General features: G+C 45.6%; 1 protein-coding gene across 19 annotated transcripts in view; it reads right to left on the bottom strand.

Moving 5' to 3' along the window:
• Positions 1 to 16,961, bottom strand: part of QTMAN (queuosine-tRNA mannosyltransferase) — a 202,054-nt gene that overhangs the window by 1,307 nt on the left and 183,786 nt on the right. For 13 of the 19 annotated variants that reach the window (XM_075430974.1, XM_075430980.1, XM_075430972.1 and 10 more), the window contains 3 exons: positions 13,290 to 13,360; positions 12,498 to 12,589; positions 9,798 to 10,738 (listed from right to left, as the gene is read on the bottom strand). In XM_075430974.1, the coding sequence (XP_075287089.1) occupies positions 10,613 to 10,738; positions 12,498 to 12,589; positions 13,290 to 13,360 (289 nt within the window). In that variant the 3' untranslated portion in view covers positions 9,798 to 10,612. Of the gene's footprint in view, positions 1 to 2,649; positions 3,806 to 6,172; positions 8,158 to 9,797; positions 10,739 to 12,497; positions 12,590 to 13,177; positions 13,361 to 16,961 lie in introns of those variants that run through there. The other 6 variants (XM_075430984.1, XM_075430988.1, XM_075430992.1 and 3 more) reach the window with 4 other exon arrangements.

Here is a 16,961-nt window from a genome sequence, read left to right as displayed (position 1 = left end):
CTATTTATTACCCTATCATTAAAGTTCTGACGGTGTTTCTATTCTAAAACCTTATTTGCAAGGGGCAAAATTCTCCTGCAAGACGAAGCCTCGCTTAGCAGCCCGACTCGTTCAGAAAGGATTTCGGTTAAATAAGGGTAAGCCTATTAGAGGGTAAAATTCTCCAGGACTTTCATTAAGGTGCTCATTTATATCCGCAAGTAGAGAATTGCGAAGTCCCCCAAATCAAGGATATGCAAGCAGGGAAACATTTTTTCTTTGCAAAATCACGGATTCGTGGAAAGGTTTTAATACCATTCTCTAGGAAATTATTCCCATGAAAACAATTTGTTTGAAAGAAAACGCCCTCCAGTCTTTTCCACACAAACTAGTCTCGGGCTAGTACATGAGAACCAAACTTAAAAGTGACTGCGAGCACAAACGGGACTGACTAATTCATTTCGACTGTCCTTCCTGGGGTACAAAACACAGAGCAAACCGCTCCAATGGGAAAAGGTGAATTTAATTTTCAAGGCCCTTTAACTTTTAATAATCTGAGGAACAATATGGGAGGTACATTCGACCCTCCCAGTTGTCCTGATACAAATTCATTCAAGATTTAGATCGGTGTAACAGAGAAGCAGAATTTGCTCCGTGATTTCTAACGAACTGCTGGCTCGGTCTTTAAAAATGCAATTAGAAAAAAAATCTAGCCTCCTAATAAGGAACAGCTTTGAGCTAAGTCGGAGGCCTCGACGCCGCGAACGCGGATGGGAGCCGGTCTGTACCACAGCTCCTCGCGCTCCCCGCAGCACGACCGGAGCCGGGCTAGGAATGCTGGAAACGCTGCGCCACAAAATTCCCCAGTTATTTTAGGATTTTCTGTTCTATTACATGGGAAAAGGCCATTCCCATGTGGAATAAACCTGCGCTTCCTGTGATCTCCAACAGTAAGGCAGAAGGATTGTAGGATTAGGTGCCTGGCTCGGTACCGATGCGGGAGGCACGGAGCTGCCTGGTGGGAGCCTGGCGAGACTGGAAGGAGCCGGGAAAACCCGTTCGGCTTCAACTCCGCGCCGAAACCTGCACCCAAGCGCCCGCAGTCGCTGTGTCAACGCAGGTGGCACATCAATAAACACCAAAGTAAGCCAAGGGCTAATTCTGTCATTTTATTCACTAAGATTAGGTCTCTTGCACTCGCCGCTTACTCGTGTGTGTAGGAACGAGGGGACCGAGCTCCCCATTTGTCTCCCTGACCTTTCGAAGCGAAGGCTTTAAGCGCAGCGGCGAGGAGCGGCCGCCGCATTTGATCTTCAGCAATGGTGGGGCAAAGCCCCTCGGGTCGTCTCAGCGGGCGGCGGGGGAAGCCTGTCTCAGGGGAAACATCGCCTCGGACCACCTGCGAGCCCTGCCTCACCCGCTCGACTCGAGGACACCAGGCCAACCTGAAGGTCCCGGGAGATGCGGTTGAGGCTGTTTGCATCCTTGCTGGGTGTCTTCGCCCAAGAGTGTAGAGAAGCATCAGAAGATAACGCAGCGTTGCTATTTATTACCCTGCAATTAACGTTCTCGCAGTGTTTCTATTCTAAAGCTTTATCTGCAAGGGTTGGCGACTCGGAGGGGAAATTTTCCATCACGATGAAGCCTCGCTTACCAGTCTGAGCTGGGTATGGCTGAGGTATCAGTGCTCAGTGAGTACACCAAGCCAGACCACCTCCAGACCACCGGTCGTGGGCCTGACCAGGCTGTGCACCGCAGGAATCTTCACCTCGAAACCACCGAGCTCTGGTCTATCAAGCCTGTTCGCCACTGCCCCAGCACAACGTCACGGCACCTCTTCTTTCCCTTTTCTTGGAGAATGACTCACTGTGAAACTTGATTTGCTTCAATTGCACCGTGCCTCAGTTTCCCCACCAGTAAAAACAACAAACAAAATTTGCTCTTGGCAGTGCAAGGTGTGGTGACACCAGTGAACATCCATGGTACACTTGGGTAAGAAGGGCAAGGCAATCCCGTTCCTTGGCTATGACCACCGGACCTCCGCACGCTGTCTTGAGAGGACCACTTCCACCCAACCACACCAAACGCCCAGAGCCAAGCTGGGCTTTGGCTGAGCAGAAACGAGGGGGAACCAGCAGACAAGACAGCTTATGGCAAAATTACAACTCTGCAGTGCCAGGAAAATACCCAAACACTTACCGTTGGGTCTCCCTTGGGTTTTTGTGATTGCTTAATGGAGTGATTGCAAAGAGAGGTACAGCACGCTCTTTCTCCCACCAAAAAAGGAGAGTTCGGCATCTCAGTAGCATCCGAAGAGATGAAGGCACGTGTGAGGATAGTCCTCGGGCAAGGGGAAGATGCTGCTGTCTGCTGCCGGGTGACAGCCTGCCGGGACAGGGCGAGGGGCCAACCCCAACCCAAACCTGTCCGCACAGAGAGGGCTTACCGGGCTTCACCTCGGAACACCTTACCGAGAGTCCTCTTCGCGCTTCTTCCCAGAGCGGAGCTGGGAATCTTGGAATTGTCGTAACGTTTTATTATCACTTGCAAAACAGATTCTACTTCATCAGATAGAGACACAATTGCCTTCATTGACTCTGACACAAGGGTATGCATAGTGATAAACACACAGATAGATGCACACACTTATACATGAATGAGATATGCTAATTAAAAATTGCAGTGGGCACTTTATTAAAAATTTATTGTACAATCTCCATCTTCAAAACATTTCACATCAACAAATATAGCAGCTTGACTGCTGGAATCGTAAGTGATTTATCTTTAAAAGAGTGTATTTGTAACTGGATGCGAAGATTCTTGATGAACTGCCGCTACATTTAAACTACTGGTTTTTATTGGAAGTATTTCGACTGTTATCTGTTTGTTCTCCATCCTTGAGAGAAAGAAGACAAGTGTCTCGGCTTTCATTTTATCGGATAGATGGCACCATGTAGCATATTTCCCATGCTAGTTTGAATTACAGCTGTTTATCTTTCAGCTTTCTTTAAGATTAATTAAATGCAAATGTAACTCCGCGAATCATGGGATTACCTGCCAGACCCCTTATTAATACCTTCACTTAAAAACCCCTGTGCCAGAGAGTCATTAATTTGCAAATACAAAAAAAAAAAAAAAGAGCTAAAGCAGCCCTTTGCCTCCGAACAACCCGGAGATGGCTGCCCAATTAGTCCGGCAGCGTTCGGATCCTCCTTTCAGGCCCTGTGGCCCTTTGAGGACACAATAAGGCTCCAATGATAACCTGGCAACCTAGGTAGAAACTCAGCCAAGTGTGAGCGTTTGAAGCTGCAGCTTGGCTGCCATCGTGTCGGCGAAAAGAAAGAATTCAGGCACCATGTCATCCAGTACAAAGGATAAAAACAGACTCCACCGGAAATTCAATGTGGCACCACATATGGGATACATGAGTGCGGTTATACAACAGGCCACAGATTTTTTTTTTTTTTTTGAACAGTCTCCTGCATGTGATGCCGAGGACATGTGTAACCATCATAACGTCTCTAAGAATCTGTATTTAATTTGAGCTGGGGTGGTGGCAGGGATTGGAGATCTGAAGCCGCCACAGGTTTGTGGCAGATGGCTCTGTGTCAGCTATGACAAGCAGCCAGGCTCGGCTTCCTCTGCAGATTTTCTTTTCTCTCTGATCAGGTAAATATGGGCACACTCTGGAAACTTCCACAATTCTGCCTGAGGCTGCAAGTTTGTGACTTAGCCCCATCTGTCACAAATCTTCCCTCGGCTCCACTGCGAGCAGAGACCTGAATTTACCGCCGAGCGCTGCCCAAGAAAACCCAGCCGTCTCGCCCTACGAGGAAGCACAAGAGAAAGGCGCACGAAGCCACGTTAGATGCCGGGACACGATGGGGACATCTCTCGCGTGAGCTCTGGGCCGGAACGCTCCGCAATTCCAGGAGGGGTGGATGAGAGTCGGTCAGAGAATGCTTACGTGGCATTATTTTGGAAATGGGGTGAATTCTGCGGTTTTATTTTAAAGGATAGGTAAGCTAGTCGGCAGCCCCAGGGTATTTGCTCCTGGATGAGCACCGTCCAACGCCTGTTGGCTTTGTTGGTGGTCTTGGTGGACACACACACACCTGCGGGGACTGACCTGCCCCTCGCACCCACGGGCATGGCAGAACCAGGAACCAGCAGGAGCGAGGGCCTAATTCTCCCGCTTGACCATCTAGCTTCTGGGGTTTATTTCAGAGTGACCTTGGAGAGAGAATAAATTCAACTCCTTTTTTTTGGGAGTGATAACTCCGCAAAGGTCTGGGCATTTATTTTTTCAAGGAACAGTGATTCAGCCAACAGTTCCTAAATACGCAGAAGTCAAGAGAAGCAAAGTTTTCACATAAAGCAAGATGTCCCCATGAAGAACGGGCAGCATAACAAGATGTCAGTAGCAGTACAATATCTTTTATGAAATAATCAACGTCCTTGTTTCTTGTGTCCTAAGATCAGAACTGAAGCAATTAATATCTACTCTGCCATCATTAGACTTCAGAGTTAACCTTTAGAATTTAATAAGGACTGCTCATCCACTCAGACCTGCTGTTTCAGGACAGGTGGAGTTCAAGCAGACAGTACTGATTTGGCACAGATTTTACGCACTTTTTAAAAAATAACCTTAAACAAAATTACAAATTAGAGACTATTATTCAGCACAAAACCTGAGATTTGGCAGGCAAGGCAGCAGAGTGATTTACAGAGCCAACTTGCGTCGGGTCAGCTTTACTCTGTGACCCAGCTCCTTCCCTCTGTGAGTACTGGGGCAGAATCAAGGTGGAAAGCAGCTTGTAGGAATTCCTTTTGGAGCTCAACTTGCTATCTCCAAGCACCTTTGGAACCACCATCAACAGACAGCACTGGTTTACACGAACTCAGAGCACTGTGAGGCCCAAGTCAGAGCTGTACATTGCTCCTCAGTAGAGTATTTCCCTGAACAAACTGGTCTGTTCTGCAGTTTCTTATGTTGGCCTTTTAAAACTCTCTTCATTCTTTCTGTCTTTAAGCAAAAAACATCAAATGTTGGATGCGAGTCCACCGAAGATAGGCTGGTGGGTACCTTGCACAGGATGGTTCCGAACACACTGCCCAACTACAACAGCAGGAAAACAGCTCCGGGCTTTTTTTCTCAAGGTAAACTGAATAAACTTCACTGAAAAGATAAGTTTTCATGCTTTTTGCGACTTTTCTTTCCAAGTTAATCCTATTTCCTTTGACCCATTTCTCCATCTACCGTTCTGCAGCGGCTGTGGTTCATCGGCCACTTTTCATTTACTTTCTAAAACTAAATTGGAAGCTATCTAATGTTGTTATAATAAAAAGTTCAAAGTCCCGGTGTCTACGCTGAAAGATGCACACATCACCGCTTTCTTCATGAATGCTTTCTTCCTGGTCTACAAGGGCAGCCCACTGCTATGAGCTACAGACCAACATCTAGATCTACAGAGAGCCAAGAGCAAGGAAAGCCCTGGGAGAAGTTCAGGTGTAGGCCACATACATACATGTATATGTGTGTGCACTTACATATATGTCTACACATACATATATTCAGCCTATATATGTATGGCTGGATCCCAGAATGAGCTAGCAGGCAACTTCAACAGCCAATCTGTTGGCTCATTTCTTCCATGGTGAGGCCCACACGCTGCTTGAAGACCTAAGGTTGACCCAAAATGTGTCCCACAGTCCAGCAAATCTTACCTGTACAAACCTCCTAAGCTAGCTGGATTTCACCTGTATCAGCCACACACGTGGAAATGAAAAATGTCAAGTCTTTGCTGAGATCTGGATGCGACCCTGAGCAACTTCATCCAAGGTTGCGGTTAGATCCTACTTCGAAGCTGGCCCTGCTTTGAGCAGAGGCTGACCAGATGGCCTCCAGAGGTACCTGCCTTAATTATTCTGTGAATCTATTTCTAAATAAGGAACCAATGTTTTCTTTCACAGAATCATGGTAGGGGTTGGAAGGGACCTCTGTGGGTCATCTAGTCCAACCCCCTGCCCAAGCAGGGTCACCCAGAGCAGGCTGCACAGGACAGCGTCCAGGCGGGTCTGGAATATCTCCAGAGAAGGAGACTCCACAAACTCTCTGGGCAGCCTGTGCCAGGGCTCCGTCACCCTCAGAGGGAAGAAGTTCTTCCTCATGTTCAGATGGAACTTTCTCTGCTTCAGGTTGTGCCCGTTGCCCCTTGTCCTGTCGCTGGGCACCACTGGAAAGAGTCTGGCCCCATCCTCCTGACACCCACCCTTCAGCTACTTACAAGCATTTAGAAGGTCCCCTCTCAGCCTTCTCCAGGCTAAACAAGCCCAGCTCCCTCAGCCTTTCCTCGTAGGAGAGATGCTCCATCCAGCTCCTTCACATAAGAAATTCTTCCCTCATATACATTTTACTTAGGGTCCCGTGCCCAAGCACTGACACAGAGCTGGGAGAGCGTGGACACAGCGTGCAGCACTCCAGAGTTCCCAGGCTGCTATAACCTTCCCATACGGGCTCCGAGAAGCAGATCTAGACCATCTCTGAGACCATTTTAAATTACGCTCATTGGAAACCAAGCATCTCAAGAGGCAAATACAGGTTTCCCTCTTGTGTTTCCAACCTCCTTCTGACCTGCACCTAACGCTAACCAGGGAGAAGCACAAATTCAATACAAAGCCTTCTTTTTTCTCTGCAAACATGCTCTGCTGGAAATATTTGTACTATTTGCACATCCTACAGAGCTCTAAATTAACTTGATCAGCCCAGGACAAAAGATCTGGAGAACACTGTAAGCAAACATCTGCTCAATATACATTCACCATTAAAAAGTAAACAGCATGTTTGGCTCCGTAAGGAACAGGTTGAAAATTATCAGAGTACAACACATCACATAAACTGATGGCGTGGCCTAGAATACTCTGTAAAGCAATGATCACACCAGCACAAAAACAGCTCTCAAGCATCAAAACGGTTTGAATGATGGGAGGTAAGAATATAAACACAGAATAACATTCACAGAGAGAGACTGAGAAGACTGGGATACTGTAAGAGTTCGACAAATGTTTATAAAATAATGACTGGTATGGAAAAGATGGATGGGGAGCTTCTGCTTCCAGGCAACGAACTCCAGACCAAGAAGACACTAAATGCAACGGAAGGTGGGAAAACCCTGAGCCGACTGGAGGAAACGCTTTTAACAACGTCTGTCAAAGCATGGTGAAGCGCTTTCCTACAGGAGGATGAGAAAGACAAGAACGGGGGCTTCCAAGGACCTGAATGTCCAAGGGAGAACTGCTCTGTACAGCCTGGCAACATTTCATACTAGAGGAAGATTATGAAAGATGATAAGAATTCCAAGTCCAGGGTTAGGACCAATCTCTAACTCTGAATGACACAGAGAATCACAGAATGGTCGGGGTTGGAAGGGATCTCTGGGGATCATCTAGTCCAACCACCGTGCCAAAGCAGGGTCACCCAGAGCAGGCTGCACAGGACCTCCTCCAGGCGGGTCTTGAATCAGAGAAGGAGACTCCACAAGCTCCCTGGACAACCTGTTCCAGCACTCTGTCACCCTCAGAGTGAAGAAGTTCTTCCTCATGTTCAGGTGGACCTTGCTATGCTTCAGTTTGTGCCCGTTGCCCCTTGTCCTGTCGCTGGGCACCACTGAAAAGAGTCTGGCCCCGTCCTCCTGACACCCACCCTTGAGATATTTATAGGCATTTATAAGATCCCCTCTCAGCCTTCTCCAGGATAAACAAGCCTGGCTCCAGAAGACCTTCAATACCCTGTTTCTACCTATGCCAGCCTTCTCCCAAACATCTGATGCTCACCACTACCAAAACCGCGGTATTAAACACACGCCGTGCTGATCCAGAGTGGCAGCTAGCATCCTCACGGAATAAAGGACTTCTCGTGGAGTTTTGTCAGGGAGTGGGTAAGGACACGGGCAGAGGCACTGTCCCTGGCTCTCCTGTGGTCCGTACAAGCAGAATGCATGACTGCTGCTCCTCGCAACAGGGCTGAGTGCTGATGGGACATCTGGTATGGGGCTCCTCCTCATCCTCACCTGGCCAGTGCCCCGTATCCTTAGGCTGAGAATGCCTCCCGCTGCTTTCCTAGCTGTGCCTGAATATTAAAAGCTGGACCAGAAGCGGTTTTCCCTTCCACATGTATACCTGAAATACCAAAGATGCTGCTTTGTCTCAAATCAGAGCAAAAACAGAAGGAAAAAAAAAAAAAAAAAAAGAAAGTCTAGTTCGAACTGCCCCTATACAGCCAAATCCTGAGACTGGAAACAATTCAGATGTCTACGGTCTAACTGGGATCTTAATTTGATTTTACAGCAGTTTAATCCCTTTGAATTCAGCAGACTTCCTTCTACAGTGGTGTAAGAAAGAAAAAAAAAAATCACGCCACACCATGTGTCTTTTCATAGGCAGGTGAGCTTCTGTAGTGTGATGGAAATGAGAAGATGAATGTCAGAAAGTGGGCCAAATTCTTTTCTCCGTTAAACAAGCATGAGTGAGAGTAGGATTTTTCTGTAGGAACTGAAGCTGACAGCATGTCAACCAGCACTCATTCAGCTGGGAGGGCTGGGAGAGATTATTTAAAGTTGTCAGCTCCTTCCATGCTCGGCTTTTGGCAACTCTTCTTGTCCCTTTCCACTGTATACTCTTTATACATGCTGTTTTAAATTAAGAAACCGAAGTGAGGGAACTGAAAGATAAACTTCAAGAAAATAATGCAGAAACAAATGCTTTGCCCTATTTTTTTTTTTCTTTTTTTTTATATTTTAAATCTACTAGATGGGGAGCTTGCAAACACTGACAGGTCCTACGGCGTACTCTGACAGCAACCGATGCCCTGTTGTCGTTACTCGCTTCATTCTGGCTCTTTGGCGACCACAAACACCCAGAACCAGAGAGCAACATTTGATTCCATAAAACTGGAACACAACTAATAATTGATAACAAATGAGGTTTGCTTTCCAGTTCTCTCAATCTGCCGTTAATAATGGGCGGAAGGCAATGTCGAAATGCACATGAGCCAGCCTTGGGTGCTGTGAGAACACACAGGGTGAGCAACACATCATTTGGAAAGGTTTCCCTAGGTGCTTACGCTATGGGTGTTTTACAAAGTCTGCCGGCACGAATCTGCTCGGCCGAGTTCAGCTGTTGCAGCTTAATGTCTCGGCCTGCGCTTCCTCACCGCGGTCTTCACAGAATCACAGAATCACAGAATGGTAGGGGTTGGAAGGGACCTCTGTGGGTCATCCAGTCCAACCCTCCTGCCGAAGCAGGGTCACCCAGAGCAGGCTGCACAGGACCGCGTCCAGGCGGGTCTGGAATATCTCCAGAGAAGGAGACTCCACAACCTCCCTGGGCAGCCTGTGCCAGGGCTCCGTCACCCTCAGAGGGAAGAAGTTCTTCCTCATGTTCAGAGAGAACTTCCTGTGCTCCAGCTTGTGCCCATTGCCCCTTGTCCTGTTGCTGGGCACCACTGGAAAGAGTCTGGTCCCATCCTCCTGACACCCACCCTGAAGATATTTGTAAGCATTTATAAGGTCCCCTCTCAGACTTCTCTTCTTCAGGCTGAACAAGCCCAGCTCCCTCAGCCTCTCCTCGTAGGAGAGATGCTCCAGTCCCCTCATCATCCTCGTAGCCCTCCGCTGGACTCTCTCCAGTAGCTCTTCATCTTTCCTGAACTGGGGAGCCCAGAACTGGACACAGCACTCCAGATGGGGCCTCACTAGGGCAGTGTAGAGGGGAAGGAGAACCTCCCTCAACCTGCTGGCCACACTCCTCCTAATGCACCCCAGAATGCCATTGGCCTTCTTGGCAGCCAGGGCACACTGCTGGCTCATGGTCACCCTGTCGTCCACCAGGACACCCAGGTCCCTCTCACAGAGCTGCTCTCCAGCAGGTGAATCTTCGCCGCGTCCGGCTCCCGGCCCCGGCTGCCCCGCTGCCGTTTATCTCCCTTTCGCCCCTAACTTTGTCAGCACAAGCACTGAGGACAACCGAAGGGATAAACCGCCTGTTTAATTAGACCGCTGTCTCATTGTTATGGATATCCTTAGCAATAAAAACACAACGATACGGGGAAGGATAAGCCAAGGTGCTTCCGACGATGATTACTTCCCCGCCTATGAAGCAGAATCCCCACACAGCACTGTTTGCTTTCAAAGCGTTTGTACTTTCACGACTTCACAGCTACTTGATGAACTTCAGGCATGGAGCACGTCAGGCAAGCTAAGAGAAGCGCTTAGTTCGTAGGCATCACCGTGCTGGGGTCCCTTTTCTCTTCCACTGCAGTATGTATCTAATATTACACCGATCTGGAAGAAGTGACAACGCGGTGGGAGCGCCGCGCACCCTTCATCAGCTCACGCTTCTCAGCTTCCTAAAAAGCAGCATCGCTCCAGCGACGGCGACGTCAACAGCACGCGTCTCCGTCAGCGTTTTCCTAGGAGGTTTTGCGGGTAGCTTCGCTGTGGAAGGAAGCCTTGGCAGACGTGGGTGGAGGTGCAAAAAGACAACGCTAACAGTATCCTCCGAGCTGATCCAAAGCCTATTAAAGGCAACAGGGATCTTTTCTCTGGTGCTCACAGGTTCTGGATTAGGCTCTGCTTCACTCAGTTCCAACCGGTCCCCGTTCAGCCCCATCGCTACCTGTTGCAGACGTCCCATCGGAAGATCTGACCAAGGCTGCACAGGCCCATGAACGAGGGGTGGGATAAACACCTTCACCTTCTGCCTGCAACCCACCCCAAGGGATTTTTTTAAAACAAGAAAAATCCTTCAAGCAAATCACCGTTTTGCTTACCGACCCCGTGCACCCTTTTTAAACCCAGAGTGTTTTAAATCAGTATTTCCTCTGCCATTATTTCAATTCTCAGTGCACCTCAGCTCTGTTTAGGAGCTGGGGTTCCACATGTGGAGAGAAGATCCACGCGAACCCAACCCTCAGCTGAGCTCGAGGCGTTGGGAAGTGTCAAGGTAAACGTTTTAAGGACTGTTTTCCCTTTGAAGCCACCACGTAGAACTATACGATACTCTTGACTCCAGAAGTAACGCTGAACACTGGAAGTGTTCAGTCAGCATTTTAAACTATTATGAGCTACCTTCTGAACCATTGCCAAGTTAATAGACAATGAAAGATAATGAGCTTGAAATTGGGTGTTAAATTGCATTTTTGGTTCTCTCCTTTTTTTCTTGAAGTTTAACTGTTTCCTGCAGAAACGACATCATCTTTGATGTACCATTATGGAAATGCCTATTTTTAGGTGACAAAAAAAACCCCACAGCCAGGCGCGGGCTCAAGCCTGGCTCCTCCGGGAAGGGGTCGCGAGGCAGACGACGCACGGCAAGACCCAACACCTTCTGGTCCCCGGAGAGAGGAAGGTGGAGGGGTGAGGTCAGGTCCACCGGCAGCGCGAGCCTCCAAATTAACACGGAGAGAACTCGACTTGCTCATTAAGAGCGTGCCTGGACGGCAACAGCGAGAAAGACCACGTTCGTATTGCCCGGGTGACACCAGGAGTATTTCTACGCGCTCCCAAGGACTTCCAGCTGAATTCAGGGGCTTTTATAACCCGAAACGCCGTTGTCGTGCAGGGGTAACGCGGACCCAACCTGCCCACGGCACAGCCAGGACTGCAAAAGTCAGAAAAGGCTGCAAGTTTCCCCAGCGGCACGCAGAAAAGAGCGGTTATTTTTCTAAAAGCAGCGTCGCGTAATAACAGCTCTTCGCTGGAAGAGCAGAAAATTTAGTGCTTCATCTGCCATCGCGTAATTAAAAAAAGGGGGAAAGAAAAAAGCGTGACTCCTAGCCGTACAAATACACCTCCTAAAAATGAGAAAGGTGGTCTAGCATCGAACACTCGATCAAAACTTGAATAGAAGGTCCGCCACCGAAACTGTGCTTTCTCTATATAAATAGCTGCAAGGAACAGGACAGGATAAATACCAGGAAATTACGCTCCCAATAAAACTTTTTTTAACGTACACCATACCTTTAAAAGCAAAGAGTTAAATAACCATAACTATCAAAATAATTCAAATAATTCCAAAAGGCGGAGAAATCTCACCCAATACCAGTCACCTGCGTTTTTTGCGGACCGAAGCTTGAATTAGGATAGGAAGGTAGGCTTATCCTCATTAGTATAATTGTGGGATCTTTCTTTTATTTTCCTTTTAAACTAATGAGTTGCATTAATCCAGGTTCATTTTTATAAGCCTCTTGGGTCCAAATGTAAAGGACAGTCATTTCAGAAAACAATAAATTAAAAAAAGCATGTAGCATGCATTAAGTGCACGTATTTCATAAGACCTAGGTTAATACAACTGGCATCTAGTTTAATTAATCCTTGTTAGTGTAACGACTAATATCCCTCCCTAGCATGTTTCCTTTAAACATTAGTATGTTAATTAAATGTTGTTTTTTTAAGGGTTTTTTTTTTCCCTTTGTACTTCAATATGGCATTATATCAGGCAAAACGATTCTGAACAACTACCTTATAGAGATGTTTCCTCACAATATCTGGTCTCTTGCAGAAATTCTGAAGCCTTTTAAAAAGCTGTTCAGGTGTAGAATACAGATATTCAGCTGCAGGAAAAACAGATACATTTTTAATGAAACAAAAACCTCAAAGCACACACTCGATATTAGTCACTTTACTAATTAAAAATGCATATTGCTCTGTGCCGCCTCGTGTTTTACATTATTTAAGCATGATTTTATAAGGTTACCTCAGCTCACAAGGATGTTTAATGCTAAATAAGACTGTGTAGTTGTGCTGTTTAGACATCTCCTTTGGGTGATTAAAATACATTATTCTAATGTAACACAATGCATATGTGATACATTTAGTGATGAGATTTTTCAAAGAACTGGTACCACATTAGTGTGTATCCTGTACTGCGGTTGCATGCTATTAAGTATTAAATTGTTTAAATAATTTGGTGTGATTTTCAGGCCACGTTTTTTTTTTATTCTGTGTATCAAAAAAAAAAAATCTGCAAACCATTGCAGCATCACTGACCTTTTAACAAAAATCTATCATTGCGAGTTGTGTATGCTAACAATGAAGAATGCTATTTCAAAACTTGCTTTTGTGTTATCTTAAAAGAACAGATGGCAAATATAAACTTCGTCTAATGTATTAAAACACATAAAATTCTCCTTAACACTAACATGTTGGCTTGCCAAATAAACAATTGCTTTTGCTGGAGTTTCTTCTCAAACTTGGGTGTTTTAGCACGAACCCTCACGTTCCAGCGGGAAGGACGCGCCGCGAAGCCGCTACCTGGGAATATCTCCGGGTACACCAAGGCTCGGGGACACAGAGGGTAACAGCCGCAGTGCACCGCTTCCACCCTGCCGAGCAGAAATAACAGATACACAAAAAGGGACGTCAGGGAGCCAAAACCTGACTTTGCTGCAAGAGCCTTGAGGTTGACGACACCGAGCAAGAGCGAAACATTTTTTTTTTTTTTTCCTCCAGCAGCACAATCCTCCTAAACGCCAAAGTTGCTCTTTTCAAAGACAATTTTATTGATCATATGAATTACATAGAACAGAACAGCGAGCATATGTTTTGTTCGCTGAATAAATCAAAGCGCAGCTCTGCATTTTTTTGTTTTTTAAATACTGTTTAACACATTTTATAATCAGCAGACAGACACATGTAACAACATGGTGAAGGATGGGCGGCTTTGCTTAATAACGCCGGGGAGAGACGCGGGGCTCACGTGGGCGTCCGCGCGCCGCGCGCAGACGCAGGCACCGCCGCTACCTGCCAGGGCAGACGTTCTCCCTCCGCCTCAGCGCTCCAGAGGTTGCCATGAAATACAGCCCAGGAACAACCTGCAGCACGCTCCGATTTTAGCTTCTCCACATGCATCATTTCCTTTATTTTTATTCATTCATCCATCATTTCCTTTATTTTTCGGGACATCAACTGTCGCACTTTTTTAATAACTACTGGCGAGATTCCTTCGCCAAAGCGTGCGATGCTTTCTACTTGTGGTTTTATCAAGGAAAAAAATACACGGACATCCCATAATATCAACCCCAAATGTTTTCTACTTGCGACACAGCGGCGCACAGTTTTCTAGCAGCGAGCCTACAGCAAAGCGCTCCTCTTCGCGTTTTGATAGCCGAACGGGTTAAGGCATAAGGTTTGCAGTTTATTTTTTTTGCATAATGACCACTGATCTGACATAATGTCCCTCCGAAGAGACAACTGTAATTTCTGTTGGCCAGAAATTACACGGCGAAATTCAAAACACTTCTTAAAATATGTTTATTTTATGAGAGCCTTTGAATTTCCTCCAACGTGTTGACCATACGAGGACTTTTATTTTTAACTTCAGTTTCCCTCGGTCCCCAGGAAAAAAAAAACAACAAAAATCTGCAATCTCTTCAACGTTCACCTTTTCTGTTTTCAGGGACAATCCAAAAGGCTGTCGCTGCCTGCATGTGCCTGTCGGGTTTGGTACTTTATTACAGGCACCCAGAAGGAATTCTGTTTCCTTTGGATCTCCTTAGTTTTCAACAGGAAAAAAATAGAATAAAGAATAACATCTTCGGCTTTCGTGCTAGAAAACTCTGCAGCTCCACAAACCCCAAAGATCCGCATTTCTCTGCACACGCCTTTGCAAAGCAATGATTGCTAGGGGTTTTTTTTCATAAACTTTTAAAATTTGTAAGTTCTGGGTTTTTTTAAAGAACATATGCACTTCAGATTGCATTTTAAACATTAACAACAATTTCAAAGTGTACATCGTCTAGCACTATATTTTTTACCAAAGGGAAATGTTTCTGATGTGTGATTTAATTGATGATTTCAGTTCTTAAATATTGTGTCATGTGTCAAAGCAAATAGATTTTTAAAGTTTTCTTTAATCTAGGAGAAAAAAAAAAAAGAGTGAAACTGTGGACATTTCAGTAATAGCTCAGATCACTAAGTTATGTTAAAATATTTGCTTTTTAATCATATCGTCTGCATGGAAAAAAGAAAAAAAATGAACAGCTCCCTAAAACAAAACTGCAGGCCAAGATGCGATCTGAGTCATCGCTTGAGCACGCCATTTCCCCTCCTGAAAACCCTCGATCAGGATCACGAATTAGCAGCCTCAGAACTCAATGCCTCCGCCGGACGAAATTTAAAATTTGGAATTCTCTCGTTTGCAAATGACCTGATTTGCACACTCCTTCCCCACCTTTCCGCGCCGAAGTCGACGCGCGCTTTCTGGCGGGTCCCGGCTCCGGCGCCGCGCGGTGCTGCCGTCCGCAGACCCTCCCGATGCCGAGAGCACGGAGCGCGCCGGACCGGGCAGAGCATCCCCCGCCCGCAGGCACCGGCTTCGGCCCGACGACGGACGGGGAAGCTTTGCGACTTCCACCCGTTGCTGCCCTTTTCCGGGGAAGTATCATATCACAACAATAACACAATTCTTCTTCATTTCAATCCTTAAGCACCACCAGTTAAATAATAAATAGGGTTCCGACTGATCTATTGTTAAAATGGCTAGTAAATGACCTTTTTATTCCAATTAACAAATCATCTGCTAAATCTATGAATCTTAATATTCAGATCTATTCACTTCAATTCATACAATTTATCTGCAAATAGTTGTTGGGCTTTTGATTCTAAATATAATTAGCTGATAATTTTGCTTGGCTGAATTACTTTTCTGGAGGGCCTGCTAAGGCTCTCAGTCGCATTATCTAGCAATAATGAATCTGATAGGTGAAATTTTTTACTGTAATGAGGATGAGACACAGTTGTGACACCTGAGTCTAGTAATAACAGAAGACTGCTAATTATCGACAGCACTTTTTTGTGTGATGCGCAGAGAAAAAAAAAATCCCTCATTATTAAAAAATAAAAAGTTACAATTATAAGTGACACCGGAGGAGAGTAAATAAAATGGAGTGATTAAAACATTGCTGCTTTAAGGGTGTTTTTAATTAAGTGGAAATGCTAATGTTGTCATACTTAGCAGATGGGATTAAAATTAGTTATTGTAAGTAACTCATATTTTATGTTATGGTTTCCACAGCATGTCTACAAGATCTAAGAAAGTGATACATTCCATAAGACATTTAAAAAATGAAATTCTCATAGTCTTTACAGCTCATAATAATGAACATCATGAATAAACTATTGAAAAAAAATCCTGCCAAGGATTTTACCATAGTGACTTCACTCGCATGGAATGTAACCATAATGTACTGGGCTGCTGGAGCCGCACTGCTGGTCTGCCTTTGTCTTTTGCTGATAGCTGCACTTCTGATTTCCTTCACCCTCAACAACAACAGAAGTTTGGTGCTCGGGCAGGCATCCAGCATCGAGTGCGGTGTCAAGAAGGTACAGCTTTGGTGCAAGGAAAGATGATGACCACCCACCAAGGTGATGTTCTAAACGAAAGCACGGGATGCATCACGTAACTGCAGATAAAAACCTAATTGCACACTTTCTCCTACTTTATTTGTGTAAAATTTTCCATCTGCTACATCTAAAGATGTCTAAACTGTTAGTATCAAACCTGCATTCAGCTGCCAGCTGTGCACATTAAGGATTGCAAAACACTAAGTAAATGAGGCAGCATAAAACCGAGTAGCACTGGTCCATCTGCCCAGTACTGGTAGGGACCCCCATACCTGGTCCTTTTAAAGCCCCACGCTGCTGCTCAAACTGATAAGGAAAATACTTAATAACATGCTTTAAGAGCCTTGGTTTAGAAAGCTCAATTTGCATTTGCTATCATGACTTCCAAGTATCGGAATCTGCCTACTACTAGTACAAGCTAACGCGTCTCATCTCTCTTTCAAATGCTCTTTGAAGAACTTTTAATGAATGAAAATTAACATCTCTAATTTATAGTATTTGCTGTCAAATTTCTAAACAATTCCCGGCAACATTTGGGAGATAAGTTTTAAATAGTATTTTTGAAAATCATTTCTTGCTGTA

This window comes from Opisthocomus hoazin, chromosome 9, assembly GCF_030867145.1.
Source record: "Opisthocomus hoazin isolate bOpiHoa1 chromosome 9, bOpiHoa1.hap1, whole genome shotgun sequence".
In the NCBI taxonomy this organism is placed as follows: domain Eukaryota; kingdom Metazoa; phylum Chordata; class Aves; order Opisthocomiformes; family Opisthocomidae; genus Opisthocomus; species Opisthocomus hoazin.
Note: the sequence above shows the minus strand (reverse complement) of the source record. Positions and strands in the feature narration are given on the sequence as shown.